Source organism: Cupressus sempervirens, chromosome 8 (genome assembly GCF_028749045.1).
Source record: "Cupressus sempervirens isolate cs-2001-9-10 chromosome 8, ASM2874904v1, whole genome shotgun sequence".
Lineage (NCBI taxonomy): Eukaryota > Viridiplantae > Streptophyta > Pinopsida > Cupressales > Cupressaceae > Cupressus > Cupressus sempervirens.
Genome location: NC_143125.1, coordinates 595,094,177 through 595,115,570, shown reverse-complemented (window position 1 = coordinate 595,115,570; position 21,394 = coordinate 595,094,177). Strand labels below are relative to the sequence as shown.

The following is a 21,394-nucleotide window of genomic DNA, read 5'->3' as shown; positions in this document are numbered from 1 at the left end:
GAAAGGATAAATTTTGATTTGTTTTACATAATGCAAGGGAAGAGTTTTAGTTTTCTTTAGATAGTGACTTTGACTATAAATGTCTACGAGGATCTTTGTTTTCTTTTACATTTTAGAGAAGGGAGACTAGAGGAAAATTGCATCAACACTTTGATTATGAGGCAGTTTCCTTCCATTGATCATGATCTTTGTATTGTTTTCAATTTTCTCTAAAATACATTTTAACATCACTATTTTCTGATTAAGTTATCATTCAAGATATCTTTAAAATCTCTAATTTTTCATTTTATCAAGAGGATGGAAGATACGTTCTTCATTTTTACTTTGTAATGCAAAATCTAAGCAAATAGACTTTGTGTTATTTGTTGTTCTTTTCTTTTCAGTCACTTAGTTTCCACATCTATTTCATGTTTATGAATAGATGTTTGTAAACCTTTTGTGCTTTCTGGTTAAAAGCATTCATATTTAAATTCTTTGTAAATCATGTACAAGGAGTTGTATCCATTAAAATTTAGAGGAAGGTTATCAATCCGATGATAACCTATCCAACTATTAGTGTTGATTCAATATTCCTATCTCGACATTTATAGTTAATTTGTATTTATTTCTTTGGAGGATAATTTTTTCAATAACAAATTTTTGACGACTCTACTAGGAAATAAAAAATGACAGATAAATCTTTTTGTTTCCTTGGTTAAATTTGTTATCTCTCCGAGCAAAGATTGGCAACTCTATTATAAACTTGCAGAATTCTTGGTTAAAGAGTTTGGTGTTTTCATTTTCAAAATTTGAGGTACCTCCCCAAGAATGGAGGTTGGAAGCTCTATTGAAGAGGATACCTAGTAGCCTTTATTATCCATAAAGAGATCTTAAAAGATTGGATTCTAGCAAGAGATGAAGATACCTTTGACATCTTTATCTTTATCCCATCATTCAAGGACAATCCTATCAAAGAGGTTACTGAAGAAGTTGCAAAACAAGTAGGCTAGCTAAAATATTTTTACAATACCATCCTCATAAAGAAGAGACCCTAGGTGTAACATCTACAAGAAAAAGGACATGCATGTAAGAAAGAAGAAATGGCCAAAGTGGAATACAAGTAGGAGAAATATCTTGGAGAAGAAGGAACTAGAATCCAACAAGATGATGAATATCTAGATGCCTTTCCACCACACATGATTCCTATCTCCACATCACCTCTAGTGAGTCCTCAAGTTGGGGTAAAGACTTTAGATTGCCCATCATTATTTTCACCTGATGAAAACTTTGAGTGTATTCGGAAAGAGGATGATGTCTCTTTTCAATTGGCTTCTCTGACTATGGAGACTTGTATAAAATCTTTGGTTGTGATTTCATGCCATGAGGATAGTTCATCTTTTGATACCCAAGAAGATAGCAGGAGTATATTATGCTCACCTATAGGAATTATGGAAGATTTCTGCAAAGAACCATGTTCAAAGAATGATAGTCCATTAAAACCTTGCCTTATAAATGACTCTCGACTATTCAAAGAAATTTAAGGAAGGATGGTTAGTGATTTGTAAGAGACTACAAAGATGTATGATGAAAATCATACAAGTGTGGCTGAGGTAAAACACAGTTTCAATTTAGAACCTTTGATTTCTATAACTAATGATGTAGATATCTACTTTTATGATCCTAAATTTGGTCTAATATGCTAATTGGTGAGTTAGAAACTAGGCCTCATACATTCTACGAGAAAGATGGGGGTAAAGATGCCTTTGGATGAAGATATTTCGACCAAATTTCTTCTTGAGAAAAGGAGGTATGAAGTTGACTTTCAACCTAGTGGTGACTCAGCTGGTATGTTAAATGACACTTTTCTTAATGATGAAGAAGAAATTATAGACAACTTCCTATCATCACTCAAACCAGATCATTTCTTTAATGATGACTTAGGTATTCATTCAAATCAGATTGAGAATGAAGCATTTGTTGATAATTTTTCATTCCATTCTTCTATGTGTGGCTTTGCTAATTTAGATTGTGGGAGTAATTTTGAAACATGTGATGCCACTTTGGAAAAGGAAAAAGATAGAATGTGTGGCATGTTTGATGAAAGTTTGGTTCTTGAAAGAGATGAACAAAATAGATACTCAAGGGTTGATCCCATGTTGGATGAGGCATCTATATGGCTCCAAGTTGACCATGACATTAAGGACCATGTGCAAGAATTAAATCTTGAGGACATAATTTTTGGGTATTGTGCATCATCTATTGATGAGGTTTCTACACTTTTTTTTTTTTAGTTTGAAATGGAATATGACCCTATGGATATTGAAGATTAGTCCTTAAGAGGGAAATAATGCTATAATGAGTTATGGCTATTCAGGAAAGAGTGTTGGATCAGCATATGCATGTGCGCTTTTAGTTTGAGTTTTAGCATTGAAGAAGTCACCATTAATCAATGGTATGGAGCTACTCTATTAAGACATGATTTGCTGATGCGAAAAGGTTCTTACTTCTCTCAGTTGGTAAATGGATTTATGTTATTTTTTTTCTTCCTCTAGCTTTTGTGGTAGGTTTTGCTTCCTACCTATGTATATATTGTGTAAATATGTTTTTGATGTGCGTAGTGTTCATTTGAATAAGGTGCAAGCTTTGGGCTTGCTGGTAGTTTAGGTGTTTTGATTAGCTAGCTTTGTCCTGCTCCCTTTTTCCCTCTCTCTACAAGTAGCTCCTAATTTTCTCTTCTTGCTAACTCTCTTTTGCCCAATGGACAAGGCACTTTTCTTTTGCCAAAGATTGTTGGAGTTCTCTACCTTTGTAACAAAATCAATCCCTTAGTTAGAGCCCATGTTAGTGCCTATATAGACCTCCTTCTAAAATTTTTCAAAATGTGAGTCTTTTCCATCTCAATACTTGCTTGAGACTTGTATCTTATTTCACCTCAAGCCTTGAACCTCTTTGAACTAAGTTAAAAGTGGTTAAAACTGGTTCAAAATGGTTCAATTTGCATAGCCACATTCACAAGTTTAGAGTTTCAGAGATTTAGAATTCAGTTCAAAGGTTCAGGTTGGTTCATATGGGTTCAGAATAACTCCTTTTCAAATTGAAGATCATATGTTGACATCCTAAGTTCGATAGTATTGAAAAATTTTAGAGTTCAAGTCTCTGATCCACAAAATTGTAAGTGTAAAATGAAGACTTCATTGATGACCGATACTCAATAAATACCTCCAATTTAAGACAAGAGACATGTCGGGTGCTATGTAGAAGCCTTACACAAGAATCCAGTGTTTCATAGATTATTCAAATAAAGCTTCAACATCATCAAACTCATAGAAGAGTGTGCATACTAATTTTGGGGTATTAAGTCAAAGCTTCCCATTGCAATGCATGGATTGGTTCAAAATATAAGTATGAACTGATGGTTGTCATCTAGAAGTGTAGTATTGTGCATCAGATGTTCTTGCACCATATTTTCTAGTCTAGGGAAATTAAAATTTCACATATACAAGAGGCAGAGCATTTCATAATGAAGCAGTTCAATGACATCCATGCAATATCAGTTATGCATATCATGAAAATTGAAAGGATGTTGTTTTTTGAATAAAAACTACTATATATATATATATATATATATATATATATATATATATATATATATATATATATATATAATTGCTATGAATCCATCAAAATACTCCATGTACTTCTATGAGCAGTGTCCTCATGATGCCTTATACCAAACCTACAAGTACACCTATCGGGTTCCAATGAGTCCTATGCAGTTCTTCATAAAATTCAAATCTAAAGTCATCTAATAGATGTATTTCATGGATTAGTAAAAGCATATTGATTGAACCCGATACAAGAGAAATATGACCATACCTCTAAAATGGAAATCATGAAGGACTAGTTTTTGAATGGTTTATATAATGAGATACCAAAATTTTATGGAGGAGATTATAGAGTGATTGTGCAAATGAAAAGAATCAAAATATATAACAATTTCTTGAGTGATAAAATCGGTTTCAGTGTGGGGACCATAATTCCCAACTCCACCATTGAATTTTTGTGACATTGACATATATTGGATGTAACTTATATATCTAAATTATCACTTGAGAAATATTAAAAATCTGGTTTTTTTTGTGAGATATAGTTGACCATGTATAGGTCTATAAAAATTATCCAGAATAGTCACAAATGTAGATGACAAAAAAATTGTCATATTTCGGGGGCCATATCTCTCATTTTGACCATTGGATCAGGCTGAATTTCAGATATTTCTTGGAAACCCCTATTATCTAAATCTTCTCCAAACATTTTTATGAGATTCATTATGGATCAAAAGTTATGGGTTTCTATTTGCACTTCTATTAGATCATCAATAACAATCACAAATGTAGATGAAGAAAAATTGGTCTCAGTTCAGGGGCCATAACTCCCAACTCCATTGTTGGATCTTTGCAAAATTGAGATATGTTACAGTAATCCTAATTTTCTAACTTCTAACTGGAGTGATATTTAAAATCTTTCTAGTTTCATGAGATACATGTGACTATTTGTACCTCTACCAAATCAACACTCTATCACTAGCAAATGCCAGCTGTCAGCATATTTTAGAGGTCATGTCATTAGGTAAATATCATTATGCCACATATCATATAATAAAGATAAAACTTAAAAAATAAGGTTCATGAGGATGTGACTAGAAGTTACTATAGAGAGTCAGTTCCAAGAAACAGTTATTATTATAATCGACCAAACTGCTCGTCTGAAAAGAAGATAAATAGGTAGTAGCAAGTGAAAAAAAAGGTTCCACTTTTTCTTCCCAAGAGTGTAGACTATGTGTTATAGTAGGAGGGAAAATAATTGATCTAGATTATTTTATTTCCTATGAGGGAGGGAAAATAGTGCTTGTTTCTAAACTCTGTGTTAGAGGAAAGGATAAATTTTTATTTGTTTTACGTAATGCAAGGAAAGATTTTTAGTTTTCTTTAGTTACTAACTTTGACTGTAAATGTGTAAGAGGATTTTTGTTGTCTTTTACATTTTAGAGAAGGGAGACTAGAGGATAATCACATCAAAACTTTGATTATGAGGTAGTTGCCTTCCACTGATCACAATCTTTGTATTGTTTTCAATTTTCTCTAAAATACATTTTAATGTCACTATTTTCTAATTACATTATCATTTCAAGATATCTTTAAAAGGTCTGATTTTTCATTTTCTAGAGAGTATGGAAGATACATTCTTCATTTGTTCTTTTTAATGCAACATCCAGGCAAATAGACTTTGTGTTATTTGTTATTCTTTTCCTTTCAGTCACTTAGTTTTCGCATCTATTTCATTTTTATGAATAGATGTTTCTAAACCTTTTGTGCTTTCTAGTTAAAAGCATCCATATTTAAATTCATTATAAATCATTTATGGGGAGTTGTACCTGATAAAATTGAAAGGAAGGTTATCAATCCAATGATAACCTATCCAACAATTAGTGTTGATTCAATTTTCCTATCTGGGCATTTATAGTTAATTTTTATTTATTTCTTTTGAGGATAATCTGTTCACTAACACATTCATATAAGTACTTTTATCTCTTATATAATTTAGAATCACAGTTTGTAGGAATCATATTTGTAAATGTTTTTTTATTTGAGTGTGTTGGTAAATAGATTTGTCACTTAGAAAATATGTGATGTAGCCCAATGAAGTGTGTGGCAAATCAATTTATCCAATAGTTGGATAGGCCCTTGATATTTGGCCTTCCTCTATGTTTGGAGGGGCAAATCCCTTGTAAGATAAAATTTTGATTTTTAAATAAAGATGATTACAACTCAGAATATAGAAAGGAAACTATTAATGATGAATGCACCACACAACTTCAATGTTTCCATAAAATCGTTGTAAACCACTAATGAAGAAAAACAAGAACTACACTTGAGAGCTATCATTAACACAATGCTAATTCAACAATTCATGAATACTTGCATGATATAATGAAAATATTCATTATAGAGAATCGACACTTTTTCAGTTTAGAAGAATGGAAAAGAAAACAAATGCATGTTCCTTTATTTCCTTGCATGAAGAACATAAAAAGAAACTTTGATTACAAAGACAACCTTTGTTCACACTTTCCAAAAATTTTCTTATCACCAAAACTCTAACTTAAGTGTTCCCTTATTCCAAAATCCAAAAAGTCCCCCATTACATTGAGATTAGTGAATTTATAGCTATTTAAGAATAACTAACTTTTTGGGTTCATAACTTCTCGAAAAGTTATATTTTGGACTAATCCGAACATAGTTTGTAGCCAATTCTAACTTTCAATGCTTAACTATAGTTAGAAAATATTAAGATATTGACCAAAATCAAAATTGATTCTAAAGTTGACCTCTCTAAAAAATATATAAACAAAAATATGAAGCAACTTTAGACATATCCATTTCTAACTTTCAACTACAATCACTGATATTTTTTGTGCCTGCTCTTTGATCTATAGGTGTTGTGAGTAGTTGAGTTAGGTTTTCCTTGTATGATCTAAATAATCTCATGACATATGCTAAAGCCTTGTTTTTGATGATGATTAAACTCTAAATTTTTAGGTTGCATCAATCATGTCTCTTTCTAACTTCATCTGACTCTAGCTTGTAACCTGGTAAGTTTTGAAAATAGGAATCCAATGCCACTGAGAGACTGTTGAATCTCGTCATAATGTTAGCATCTAAACTTTGTTTACTGCCAAGTTCAGTGTTGATCTTTACCTCTATGCATTCGAAAATGGAAGATATGTCTAGATCTTGAGTGTGTTTGCTAATAGGGATACCTTCTACAATCATTGGTATATTTCCCAAAGCCTTCCTTTTCAATAGCTTGCAAGAGTTTAAAAATTGTTCTCCTTCATCCAATTGTTGATTCATGCTATCATTCTTCCATCTGATGTTTTCTACAAATATGTTAATTTTATCTTCTTCTCCACTAGTGATTAACTTCAATAATTTGACTATATTTCTGTCCATTCCTTTAATCTCTACTAAATTAGCATCAATTTCTCTCTAGAATGTTTGTTGTTCCTTGAGAGTTGTTAACTCTTTTTGAATGTTTCATTGTATGTGATCTACCTTAGCATATATAACCTTAACTTCCTAAAATAGGCTTGATGCTCATTCTATCATGCATTTTATCCATGCTTTCACCATCTTACCATAAGTTTGATATTCTCCTATGTCTTGAATGGTTTCTTCATCAAACATCTTCTTGGGATCTCCTATTATTTTTGTAGATGAATTAGGGTCAGGTAAGGAATCATTGACCATCAATCAGATGCATGAAGAAAGGGCTCAAACTTGACACTTGAGTTGATTCTTAGCTTGTTTATCTCTCCTTCACTATTCTATGAGGATAGTGGCTAACTTTTGAAAAGTATGCTATCTTCCTTTGCAAGTGGTTTGGCCTAGATCCACTTTAGTTATGCTAAAATCAGCTTCATCTGCCTCGTTTATGCCCTTCTCTATGACTAATTTTTCACTTTCAATAAATAGATTTCCTGAGGTAGGATTCACTGCTAGTCTAGAATCTATTCTATTCTTCTTTACCTGTGTACCTTTATGCACTAAATCAGCAACAACATCCTGATTCAGTGCTTCCAATTAGATCATCCTTTTCTTCTTTCTCTCCAAACCTTTTTGTAACCAAGATTTTGAGATAAGCATAGATGAGTCAATTACTAAAGGAACTTGTAGAAAATTAGGTGATAAATCCAAGTTATGGACATTCTCTACAACTGGCAGCTCTTGAATTTCTTCCACACTTTTAGGAGACAATGAGTGTAAAGGAGATGTTATGGATTGTATCATCTCATCTACAATTGATGATGGTAAAGTGTTCATCTCAAGAGCTTCATCTATCATCTTTTGAATTGGTCTTAAAGTCTTCTCCTAGGGTTTTGAACTCCTCTTCCTAGTGATTGCAATGAGTTCACATGCTGAAACTAGATCAAATCTTTTATTTGGATCTTCACCATCATATCCACTTTGTGTGCTATGTAAAGAACTAGGAGAAGTAGGGATAGAAGATGGAATGGACAAAATCAATGTACCTTCCTGGGGATTATTACTTTTCTTTGCACTGCCTCTTCTTGTTGATCTGGTAGTCATGGCTTCTTTGACTTTATTCTTTAACCAATTTTCAGTTTATCGAATCACAAAGAAGGATTTTTCCTTGAGGTCTTTCAATTCCAGTAGAGACCAATTAATATATGGCAATTCTAATAGTTGTATCCACTCAAAGAAGAAAGGATCAATTAAGTCTAATGCATCCCCTTTTATGCTTGTCACATCCCATCCCATTTTGTAATCAATGATTTGTTGTACCATGAATCTCATCTAGTCCCTCCTTCTCACTTCAAAGTCATTTTCACAATTCGTCCAATAGTCTTCCATCGTAGGGAAATGAAGATAGCCAGGTCCTAGTGCCAAGTTTTTTTTAACATACTCGCTACCATCAAATGGGAAATGACTATGGAAAGAGTATAAAGTCATGTTCACCATGGATCTCTTGATATTTTGAGTCTTTGAAGAAGGAAGACAACTATAGTTCCCAATACCGATTGGGAAAGGAATTGATCCTTTTTTCCTACACTTTTTTTTTACCTGACCAATTTACTTGCAAATTTCTAAAAGCACCAACCTATCATCTATGGAGAAAGGAAACATAAGAGGACAATATTAAAAAATTCCAATGTGGATGTAAGTGAATTGAGGGTACTGTATGAAAAAGCTACCATAAGTACTAATGAGACTAGCTGTAGCTCTCTTGTTGTCAGCATAAAAAAAGCATTGTTGACCCTGCGAAAATGTGTGTTGCTTTTTTTTAATTGCAACTAGAGGTAATAATTATAAATTTTCATGGTTAAGTTATACTCCCAATAAGGATTAAGATTAGGCCATGAATTCATACTAGCAATTGTGAACATCACGTATGAGAACATGTAAAACCCCTGATTCACATTGAATTGAGTTAACTTATGATGAAGGGCATCACTAATCATTTGTCCCCAATCTATAAGTTTTTTTCCTATGGTGATGGTACTAATGTACAAAAACATCCGATCTTGAAAGTCTCTGGTAGTCTAATTTCACACTATCCTGTTGAGGAGAATTATCATATTAGAAATGTCTTCATTAAAGATATTTCTATGCAACACTCTTGGTAATTGTCACTATCCTCTTCTAGGTTGATCCAACCAACTCTTAGGAATAACATTCTAGCATGTTATTCCAATTGAAGTATCTTTGAGCACCTTCTTTAAAGATTTTGGCAATCCGAATGTGATGAAGATAGACAACAGATCTAGCCTTACCATGATATTACCTCCTGAGGTCTTGATGTCCCTAGAATTCCAATCATATGCCTTGACACATTCCAAAACTAGCTCCACACACTAGAATACAAGTGGATATCCTCTTACATGAGCTAGACCAATTTTGAATGTTTTTTGTGCTAGAGGTGATCTACCTTGTTTTCTCATCATCTTCCAAAAGTGTGCAATTTCCATGTGTCCTATCTTTATATCCAATATCTTAGGAATCATACTTCTTAATATCACAACAGGCTCTTTTCCTTGGAATTTGTACCTCATAGTATTTCTTACCAAATTCCTAGATCAATGTTCCTCCAACCTCATATTTTCAGACTACTAGCTTCAAAGCACACAAATTCACCTGAAGTATCATGTCAAAATTCTCCTTCATACTTTCTAAAGTTTTTATCTCGATGCACACTTTTAAGTCAACATAACTCAAGTTGAAGATGTTAGAATGCGGAAAGAATTACATCAAATAATTCATGTTCCTCACACTTGTAGATGCATTTTCTTGAAGACATAATGCCAAATAGTTTGTATGCCTTCAAATATACGAGGTGCTAGAACTATTGGAAGAATGAATTAACAACTCTTTAATTCCATTTAATGTCTTTATAGGTTGAAAAGTGGTCATTGTCTGACTTAGATTTCTTTGATGTAAATAAGCGATGATCTTCAATGCAAATATTTAGTCAAAAACTTATAATTTATTTCTTCAAACTGTATCTTGTCAAGTTTTTTCCAAGTCTGGGATTTCACTCATGTGAGAATGAGGCCTCAAGACTAAGAATATTTTACATTGAATTCTTGTCTATGTATAGGTATGGAGATGAACATCAACCATACATCTTCTTACACAATAGCTCAAAATAATTGAGAAGTGACACATTGCAGTTTGGAGAAGTAAAACATTCTATCAAACATTTGTCATCTCTTATCATTTTTGTTGTATGAATACCATGGGCTACAAATGAGGCTGGAGTCATGCTTGTGCCACTTGAGACTTCAAATTCTCTCATTGTATACTTTGAAACTTTTATATGTGCATAGTGAGGCTAGAGATAGATGCGGGCATTTTGTGAGATGTCATTACGTCCTTCCAATAGCATGTTAATCGGCCATCAAAACATAAAAAATTGAATGAATCTGGTCTTCAATCAAACAATGCACATGTCTTGTCTTGTGTAGAGAGGAAAATTATTATATTTGGGTTTCTCACTATATTAATTTCATCTATCATTACATAAGACAATTCATGTGCCTTTTATATGCTTCCATTTGATGTTGCGGCTAGAGAAATGAGGGATAATTGCCAAACAAGTCATGCACCTTGTTTATGGTCATATCTACCACCTTTCTGAATGTCATGGGTTAGAGGATTTGGATGTATGACAAGATGCATACTAAAATTTGAGAATTCCATTATGCCTATAGTGTGAGACATCTCTTACATTTTGTGGTTGAAAGATTGAAACATTCTATCAAATGGTTTGGGTATATTTTTTGATTTTCAAAAACAATCCACACTTTAGCTCTTTGGCATATTTGAAACCCATATGTTTTTGCGGGAATTTGAAGGTTGTGAATATATGTGGCAAGTTGGTATGCAAAGTAGTCCAAAGGGATATCTTTGTGCCCAATTTTCTATCTCAAACCATCACTATTCTAGATCTTCTCTTTTATACATCACCCATATACCGACAACTTCTTCATTTTCATTCTATCCATCCTTGAGTGCAACCTATTGATCATCTCTATCATGGGAATTCCAACTACAGGATCATGCAACAATGGAATTTATTTTCCTTTTCAATTCATTCAAATATGTTGTGATAATGGTATTATCAACAAATCTGCTTCATGAATGTCTTGAAAAAATTACTTATGGAATCTTGTTGATTTGAGAAATCCTCTCAAAACGATGCAACCTGCATGTGGTATGAATGTACTCATTAACAATTTTTTTCTCCTGCACTATGAATGGCATTCCATTGCCTTGAAAATAAGAGTTCGCATTGGGTTCTTGAAATCTCTAGGTTAAGATTAGGGAAAAAATTTTGAGTAGGTAGTGAGAGATGATTTTAGTATGTAGAGCAAGGTAGTTTTGGAAAGTTGTATGTAGAGAGAGCAATCCAAACTTGAACTTCTTTCTAGAATTTTAGTATGTGGAGAGAGGTAGCATAGGAGAGAGAGTATTTTTAGTATGTGGAGAGAGGTAGTATGGGAAGAGAGAGGATTTTAGTATAGGAGGGAATTAAACTCTCTTTCATTATATGTAGAGAGAGAGCAATCCAAACTCGAACTTCTTTCTAGAATTTTAGTACATGGAGAGAGGTAATATGGGGAGATAGGATTTTTAGTGTGTGTAGAGAGGTAGTATGTGGAGAAGAGGTAGTAAGGGGGGAGAGAGGATTTTTAGTATAGGAGGGAATTAAACTCTCTTTCTTTGGAATTAATTTAACTAACTTGCCCAAAATATCTAGGTAACAGAATGATATCCTTTTTATTTGATACATCTACATTTCTTTTGCATAAGAAAAGATGGTTGAGACACTTGAAAGAGACAAGGTTTTCTCATGAATGACTTCTATAATGCTATACAAAATCAGTCTTCTTATATAATACCAGGTCAATCTTCTTTATAATTCTATTACATTTCTTATCTTCTAATTTTGATGTTTTAGATTGAAAGAATGTTTCTTGAAAACATTATTACATGCCCCTTTTAAATTTTTGGTGGGAAATGTTTGACATTCTCACCATGTAGAAAAGACCATATTATAAATTGAATGAAAAAATGGAGGAAATTGAGAGTTGGTATACTATTACTTTAAAGAAAATCAGAGGGTTATCACCTTAGTTTTCATTGCCATATAATATCTTCTATAATATCTTCTAGCATCAAAACTAGGCATATCTACATAAGAAATAGTCTTAGCAAGAAACTAGGCTTTCATGACCACTATTATGTACTCGAGTGTAACCCTGGTAAGTCATAAAATCTTATTTAAATTCTTTACATCTTTATGTTGTTGCAACAAGGCAATAGATTTATCTTCATGATATATTTGAAGTTAACCATGTAAAATGATTTTATATAAATAAACAAATGATCTCATATAATTAAATAAAATTAGCATTTAGACTTTTCTCTAGTTGGGTTTTAATTGATTCCATTTTTTGAGGTGATTTTACATGTCAAAATTTTCTCCATATAATGGCTATTGTTCCAATCCAACCCATGCTCAGAGGCCCATTTAGCCAAACAATCAACCTCACCATTCCACTCATGAGGGATATGCATAAAAGACACAAAATCCAACGAATTGCATAACTGAATGATCTACTAAATAACCAAAGCCAAATGCCAATCCACATGCACAAGGTTCCTTCCATTCAATAAATTCACAACCACCTATGAGTCAGTCTCATAGATAATTCTTTTCCAGGCATGTTGAAAACACTTTTCCACTACAACCAAGATAGCTAGGGCTTACATGAGGTTATTAGTATGGTAACCCTTATATATAGAAAATAGAAACTGAATATCACCAGAACTATCACGCCTAACTCCCCCAATACTGACTAGACAAGGAATTCCCTAAGAAGAAACATCAATGTTGATTTTAAGAATGCCCACCTTAGGAGGAGACCAATGCCCTTCATGATTAACACACTGAGAGTGTTGCCTAGCTCTATTTCCAAAGTGGTTGCGGGGGACCGAGGGAGTGCTTCCTTGAAGACGAAAGGAAAGGCTTGAGTAAATACTAGCATCTCTAGGATCCAAACCTCCACTAATGTCACATTTAGCTAGGAGTGTTTCATGAAGAGAATTAACAATTTTCCCCCACAGATGCTTGATCTAAAACTACACATCATGAAAGATCTGCCTATTCCTCTCAAGCCAAACATGCCATAAAATAAGGGAAGGGCCAATAGTCCAAGAAACTTGAAGAAAAGAAGTCTTGGAAGGGGGATGGCACAAATAGTCCTAAAATTTAGACAAAGAGGAAACATGCCAGCATGTGCATCCCCACACACTCCACTAGAAGTTCCAAATCTATTTGGCAAAGGGGCACTGGAAAAAAAGGTGAGAAATGGTCTCTTCACTATTGTGCCATAAAAGATAGATGGAAGGTCCCTAGAAGCCTCAGTTGTAGAGATTCTCTCAAGTAACACAACAATTATAAACCATAATCAAAAGGAAAAAGTTACACTTAGGCCATGAAAAACTATTCCAAACTTTCTTCCACCAAGAGACCTCCACCTTGCCAAAAAGTTGCTTCATTAATGCAAGGTACCCTAAAGAGACAAAATACTTGCTAGAAGAAGCACCTCCCCAAGCCAAAACAACAGGTTCCTATAGAGAGCTGCACTCCCTAGAAGCCAATATTTGAGATAGTTCCAATCGATCCCCTAGAGAGCCACCCACTAGCCAATTAGAAGAATTGTTCCATCTGTAACCCACATCAAGGCCCAAATTATAAGCCTCCTTATAATGAGCCACATTATTCCATCTAGCAAAAAGGAAAAAATCATAAAGAGACTACAAGTGTGGATGAAAGGATAAGAGAGGAGGATGCCCATTCCAAGAATCACTCTAAAAAAGAGCCTCAGTGCCTCTGTTATAGATCCAAAATAAACTTCTCTTTACTAGGTGAGCACCAATTTTGAGGGTATTCCACACCATAAAGCCTCTTACCTTAAGAGAAAACCTAGAAATATCTGAAGGTTCAACACCAAGTAAATACTTGTCAGATAGGATATAAGCCTAGAGCTGAGACTAATTAGAACACTAGTGCTAATAGAGCTTGGCAACAAGAGCTTGACTGCACAAGCTAGCAGAACGAAGGCCAAGGCCTCCTTCCTTTTTTGGCTTGTAAATAGTATCCCAATTGATGAGGCTCCATTTGGTATTTTGCAAATTTCCACTTCAAAGAAATTGGGGAGAGATAGCATCAAATTCCTTAAGAAAATACACCAGGGCAGCCTAAACCATACATTTGTATATGGGGAGGAACTGAATCATAGATCGTAGGGACTGTCACCCTACAAGTAGTAGTGAGCCACCTATGAGTCCAATGATTGACTTTTTCTTGAAGTTTATCAAGCAAGCTTTGCCATAAAAACCTAGGCTATCTACCTACCACAATAGGGACCCCCAAGTAAGTCAGAGGGAGAGACTTAATCTAAAATCTCAAGATATTATACTGGATAGGCTCAGGAATGTTGAAGAAAAAAATAGAGTACTTGTGGTCATTAATTTTTTCCCTAGAGGCAGCCAAATAAGTATCCAAGGTAAGTCAAAAGGCTTTAGCTTCCTAAATCTGAGCTCTCCTGATAAGGGTTGTATCATCAACAAAATGGATGTGGAAAAGAGTCACAAACCATTTCCCCATTGGCATCCTTGAATAAGATTTTGGGAAACATGAAACTTGATATGTCTACCAAGTCCCTCAGCCATAATGATAAACAAATAAGGAGAGAGGGGATCTCCTTGGAAAAGACCTCTAGATGCCCCAAAAGGCTTTGATGATTCACCATTAAGAAGGACAAAGAAGGAATGAGTAGTAACATAGCTCAGAACACATCTAACCCATTCGTAATTGAAGCCAAAAGCTAGAAGAACTTTCCACAAGAAATCCAAATTGACTCTGTCATAAGCCTTAGCCATATTAAGCTTAATGAACATGGCACGTTCCCTAGAAGTACATATAGAGTGAATAGCTTTGGAAGCAATAACCACCCCATCCAAAATTTGTTTTCCCACCACAAAACTACCTTGTTCCTTAGAGATAATCTTGGGAAGCCAAATTTTAAGCCTCTCTACTAGAAGCTTAGTAATGAATTTATAGACCACATTACAAAGAGCAATGGGCCTAAAGATGTCCAACTGATTAGTCTCTTCCTTCTTCAAAATATGGACTAAGAAAGTAGCATTCAAGACCTAGAGCATTTCTTTGTTGGAATAGGACTCCTAAACCACATCCAAAAGGTCATGATTGATAATATCTCAAAATTTCTAAAAGAATTCAATAGGGAAGCCATTAGGCCCTGAAGAGAATCATTCATCTCCCTAGTCACAACAGAGGGAATACAAGAAAAGATTGTTTTCTCCTCAATCTCTACTAGAGGTAAATCATTTGAAAAGAGAGTAGAGTAAAACTAAATAGCTTCCCTGGATATAGCTTGCGAGGAGGTCAGATGCATCCCATTAGAAGTAACATGAGAGGAAATGTAACTCTTGTTATGTCGAGCCTACACAGATTTATGTAAAAATGTGGTGTTCTTGTTCCCTTCCTAAAGCTAGTCAACTCAAGCCTTCTATTTCCAATAAATTTCTTCTCTAAGATCCCACTCAGCTAAATTAGTAGAAGCTCAAGATTTTTCTATGCTAAGGGCTTCAGAAAAACCCAGATCCTAAATCTACTTGGTAATAACATCTTGAGACAATCCAGAGCCCTCTTCTTCATAATGTGGAGATTAGCAAAAAATTTCTAACATATTGAAGTTTTTTAAAGAAGGAGAACATAGTAGTGCCCTAGGTAGGGCCTCCCTATGTCCACCAGTGAGCCATTAAGTCGTGAAGAGAAGAGTCTTGAAGCCACATCAATTGGAACTTAAAGGGAGGTTTCTTGGGGACATCAACATAGCTAGCTATGAGCTTAATAGGCTAGTGGTAAAAACCTCTCCAATCAAGAATTTTAGAAGAGAAAGAAAGAGAGCCACAATTCCAAAAGCAAGAAACAAGGAACCTATCCAAGCATTCTGAGATGGCATCATTTCCAACCATTTGATTGTTCCAAGTAAAGATCCCATTGAGAGGTTTGACATTAGAGAGTTGTAAAAGATCAATATTTTGTCGAAGAAGCTTAGAAAAAGGACCCAAGTGAGCCAACCCAACCCTCTTCTCCTTCGAACTAAGAACAGAGTTGAAATCTCCAGCCACAATCCAAGGCAAGAAAGGATGACAGAATCTAACATGCGTAATATGCTCCCAGAGCTTGAGCTTGCCAGGAAGATCAATAGGAGCCTACACATTAGTAACAAGAATCATCTCTCTAGTTTCTAGAGAGGATGTAACCATTGAGAGAGCTAGAGGCAAGAGACCCAGTAAAGTGGCATAACTTTCCTACGATCCTAGCAAATGGCAAGACCACTAGAGCTCTCCAAAGCACCAACACACTGACATTGGCCTAGAAACCAAATTTTAGGAGCACATCTAAACATACAAAGAATATTCGAAGAATGATCAATCACCAGCTTGTGAATAGCTTTTTGTCTGGGGATGTTATTCAACCCCTTGACATCCCATGAGATAATAATCATTGAGTAGAGTGGGAAAAATGCTCATCCATGGTCCTGACAACACTAGACTCTACTAGTAAATCTCCTGTAAGTTCAATACTTTCCTAATCCTACTTTTACCCAACTCTTGAGGGAGTAGCAAAAGAGACTTTCTTGAATGGTCTTTGCATCAGGCCCAAAGCAAGAGAAGATCCCTTTCCTTTACTAGAGACAAACACATCTTTAACCAAATCTTCGAGAAGAAAATCTTTTTCTTATGGAGTAGAAGAAACCACAAGGGCACCAGACTTGGGGCCAATAGAAGTCTCTGGCATCTGCTGAGCTACAACATCCTAGTTGCCACTAAGAATAGAACTCCTCCCCTCTAAGCCAGTAGCTGCACATTGAGCCTCTACAGGAATACCTTCTTCTATGATGATGCTGTAAAGAACCTCAAAACAATTGAACCTTGAGTCCACTTGTTGATCTATATGATATCGCTTCTGACCCTACCCCTTAGCACGATTTCAAGCCAAGATAAAACCATCCTTATTAGGACCGATAGTACTGGATGGCCCTTGCCCCTAACTTGATGTGTTCATTTGAGCTTTCTCTTTATTGTACTATCAGTTTGAACATTTCCTTTTCTAGTACTAACAATTTGACCATTCCCATTACCATTATTGGCCATCCTTGGGCCAGAGAACCCACCAAGGGTACCATTTTTTTTCGAGGTTTGAGGGCATTGGCATTGTAAATGACCATACACATGACAAATGCGACAACGAAAAGGAATAGATTCATAGTCTAGCTATTGGATCCAAGAAGAAGAGCATAGGAAAATTTCTAAAGAATCTGGCAAAGGATTATTTAAATCAATTTCAACAAAAATATGGGTATAAGAAATAACCATTTTGTCGTGATTGATGTGTTATAGCAGTCAACTTTCCAAGTATAGCAGCAATCTATTGCAAGATATCCTTGCACCAGAACTCCAATGGAAGCCATGACAGATAGACCCAAATAGGAACCCTTGAAGGAAGATCCTCAGTAGAATTGAACCCCGTATGCCAGGGTTTGACAAAAAGACCTACACTGTCATAAAAATAAGGGCTTCCCTCAAAGACCTGGTTCCGATCTGACATGCAAGAGAAATTGACCAAAAAAGTAGCTATTACCAGCCAACATAATATACATATCACCTTCCACTTGCCATGAGTGGTGAATCCAGGCTTCCAAGGCTGATAGGGAAATTCAGATACCAAGAAATTTGCATATCAATGCATTTGTGGCTAGTTAGTCCACATCTTCCATTACTGCTTCTAGAGGAATAACCAGGGCGATCCTAACTACGTGGAAAGCAAACATTAACTTTATTTAACTTCTAGTGCTCGCTAACATAAAATGGCTCCTTCTCCTATGACCTCAACCTTGTAGAAGATCCATCACAAACGGAGGCTCCAGCAAGAATGAGACTCTTGGAGACCTTGCTCATGGCCATAAGAGCCCAACAAACAAATGGTGAACCAGAATCAAAGCAATCTCAAATTTCTGCCAAAAAATATCAAAAAAAACCTGCTACCATGCCCTAGTCACTCCAATCGCTCAAGATCATTGATCGTGCATCAAATTATCTAAAATAAAACTGATCCCTGCTATTTTGATCTTTGTTTAATCATTGTTGTCTTTTTAAAACCCTCCAAAAGATGAAATTTAAAGACAAGGAGAAAAATTACCATTTAAAATATATTGCCAATATTTTTACTTCTAATTTCAGAATCTGAAAATACTATTTAAAATAGATTGCCAATGTTATAAAGTGGGGTAATAGAAATCTGAAATTATGAGAAACTATTAAATTTCGTTAGTATGAATCCATAAATGTTGGAAATAAGAATAAAAATTTGTAATTAGAACTGACTTTTATTCCTTTGGTGTAAACAAATAATTAAACAGCTCTATGATGTTATTGAAATTGGATGATCATAGACCTATTCTGAGATGTTTTGATGTTAACTCACCTTAATATAAGGCAATATGACACTTCGTCATTTTATTTTTTGAATATAAACACTACTGTGATTTTGGAGCCAAGCTTTGCAGCATTCTCCATCTTGACACGACTCTAGCGACTTCAAACTACCACCTGTTCTCTCCTTTAATCTGTGATTCTCTGCTACCAATTCTGTTAGCCAAATCTAAATCTAAATCTTGTTAGCCGCGCCCATCAAATTCTATGCTGCATAAGCCAGCAATACCATCGCACCTCACATGCACACAAAGGATTTAAAAGTACAGTTGCCAGTTGTCTAAATAAACAGCTTACCACTTGTATCTGATTCTGATGGGACAATTGAAATAGCTTTGTGGATTCAGTTAAGGGTAAAGAAGCTCAGTGCACGATGTTTCATTTATAAGACTTAAAAACTTATTAGAAAGACAATTGACTTCTGTGTTTTTCACTCTTTTGAAATGTAAATCAAAGAATTAGAATCAAATTAAAAACCAGACTTATAATGTAACAATTACAAAATTTAAGCTGATCAGGATGAAATAGTTTAAATAAAACCTTGACTTAAGTCAAGATTAAAGAAGCTCAGTTTATGACATTCCAGATAAATTCATTCAGGGAGACAATTGACCATTGTATTCTACCCTCTTACGAATACAAACAAAAGAAATCGAATCAACATTAGAAATTAGATCCACAATAAAACAATCTGAAATAGCATCTTGAGTTCAGTCGAAGGTGAAGAAGCTCAATGCATAATTTTCTACTTTTAAATACTATCAAAAATCCCTTTAGAAAGACATTTAGGTATTATTTTCTACTCTTTCAAAATATGGACAAAAGCAATAGAATCAAAATTAGGAACCAGACCCATAGTGTAACAATGACAAGTTAAGGATGACCATGGTGAAAAAATTGAAATTGCAGTGTAGGTTTAGTCAACGGTAAAGAAACTCAATCCATCCCACTATACTTATAATCACTATCTAAAGCCCATGTAGAAGGACAATAGACCACCATATTCCACTCTCCTGAAAACCAAGAAAATAAGTGAAATCAAAATTAGAAACCATATCCATGAGGAACTCAAACAGTACAAACCAACTGCCAAGCAAAATTATTATAAATCCCTTAATGAAAACAATAGTTATCTAATCTTTTGGTTACAATCCAAACATTTTGTTTAGATTCTATCACTCTCTCAGATTTTTTTGAGCTGTGATGTTTAATATGGCAGCAAGGCGATTGGGACATACTCATTTGCCATGGCAGATCTCCAACAGAAGATCAGTAAAATCATTCTTGCGAGCCTGGGATTGGATGTGAAAACTTTCTATCTTTCTGATTTTGAGGACTTACTAGCTTACATGCGCATAGTTCATTATTTCCCTAATAGCGAAACCAAAGAGGATGAAGAGGCTCTATATGCACATACTGATATCGTTTGCTTTACAATCCTTCACCAAGACAATAATGGGGGCCTTCAGATCCGATCCAAACAAGGGGAATGGTTGAATGTCAAGCCCATCCCTTCTTCCTTTCTTGTCAATGTAGGTGACTGTCTTAAGGTATGGATTTCTAATCGGAACTTATGCCTTATCATTTATTAGGAGAGATGATCTAGGAGTTGAATATCTTAGTTTAATAAGATGATCTAGAAGTTGAGTATCTTAATTTTTTTTTAAAATATTCTAAATAAAAATTTCAAATCACACCCAATTTAAAAACCAATACACTTACTGAACTCAGGCATGGAGCAATGGTAGATACCGCAGTGCAGAGCATCGTGTTATTTACAAAGGTTGGACAGGTCGCCTAAGTATACCATGGTTTGTACACTTTCCCTGGGACAAGGAAATAAGGGCTCCAGAGAAGCTTGTGGATGAGCATCACCCAAGAAATTATAGGCCTTTTACATACTCCCAATACAGGCATAGTTATTTCAATCATATGGGCTCCAAAGAGAAAAATCCTACAATATTCATTGAGAAATTTGCAGGTGTGTCTTTCGATAGTTGAAATTATGGTATGCATCATAAGTTGCATGGTTTAAAAGTGTGGTGGGCTTTTCCGATGGGAAATAAGAACTATAGACATGTAATATTACGGATTAAAAATAGTTTGTGGAACATTCAGCCCTATTGATCTTTTACATTTTAGTCTATTTCATATTGTAGCAAGACAAGGTTTATTTTTGTGTGGATAAAACGGTCCATTTAAGCAGAGTTAAGTATTTAAGGCCTCCAAAGAGCATCCTAGTTTATCCATCAATTGATATGGATTTTTTATTTGATCATTTTAATAGATAGTTGATATATTCTCTAGTGTTCAAGTTCTTTATTATGATGGCGTCCTAATCAATGTATAAATGAATAGTTGTTAAATGTAGGTGGTAGAGGTATCTTTAAAAGAAAAAGAAGAAATCTAAATATTTTCTTTTAGTCTACATTTGAAAATATAATAAAATTATATTATTTAAATTTTATATAATTAGTAATCTAAATAATAACGATAGATTTAGTCATTTAAACTGTATTAAAAATTTATGTACTTATATATATTACTTTTAATTATTGCTATTTAAAATATAATAGATACAATATTTTTATTTGATATGTGCTATAGTCAAAATTTAATTTAATGTGATATATAAAAAAAGAGAATCAACAAGTACATCTTAGTTCAGATTTAAGAATATGAATTAATTGTATTATATAATAATATAGATTTCATAATAACTATTTAGTGAGTTTTCCTTC

General features: G+C 34.4%; 1 protein-coding gene across 1 annotated transcript in view; it reads left to right on the top strand.

Moving 5' to 3' along the window:
* The window catches only part of LOC149543844 (taxane 9-alpha-oxidase-like), a 29,805-nt gene extending 8,945 nt beyond the window's left edge, over positions 1-20,860 (top strand). The window contains exons 2-3 of the mRNA XM_089796330.1: positions 19,873-20,203; positions 20,385-20,860. Of these exons, the coding sequence (XP_089652456.1) occupies positions 19,873-20,203; positions 20,385-20,654 (601 nt within the window). The 3' untranslated portion in view covers positions 20,655-20,860. The remainder of the gene's footprint in view (positions 1-19,872; positions 20,204-20,384) is intronic.
* The last annotated feature ends 534 nt before the right edge of the window (positions 20,861-21,394 follow it).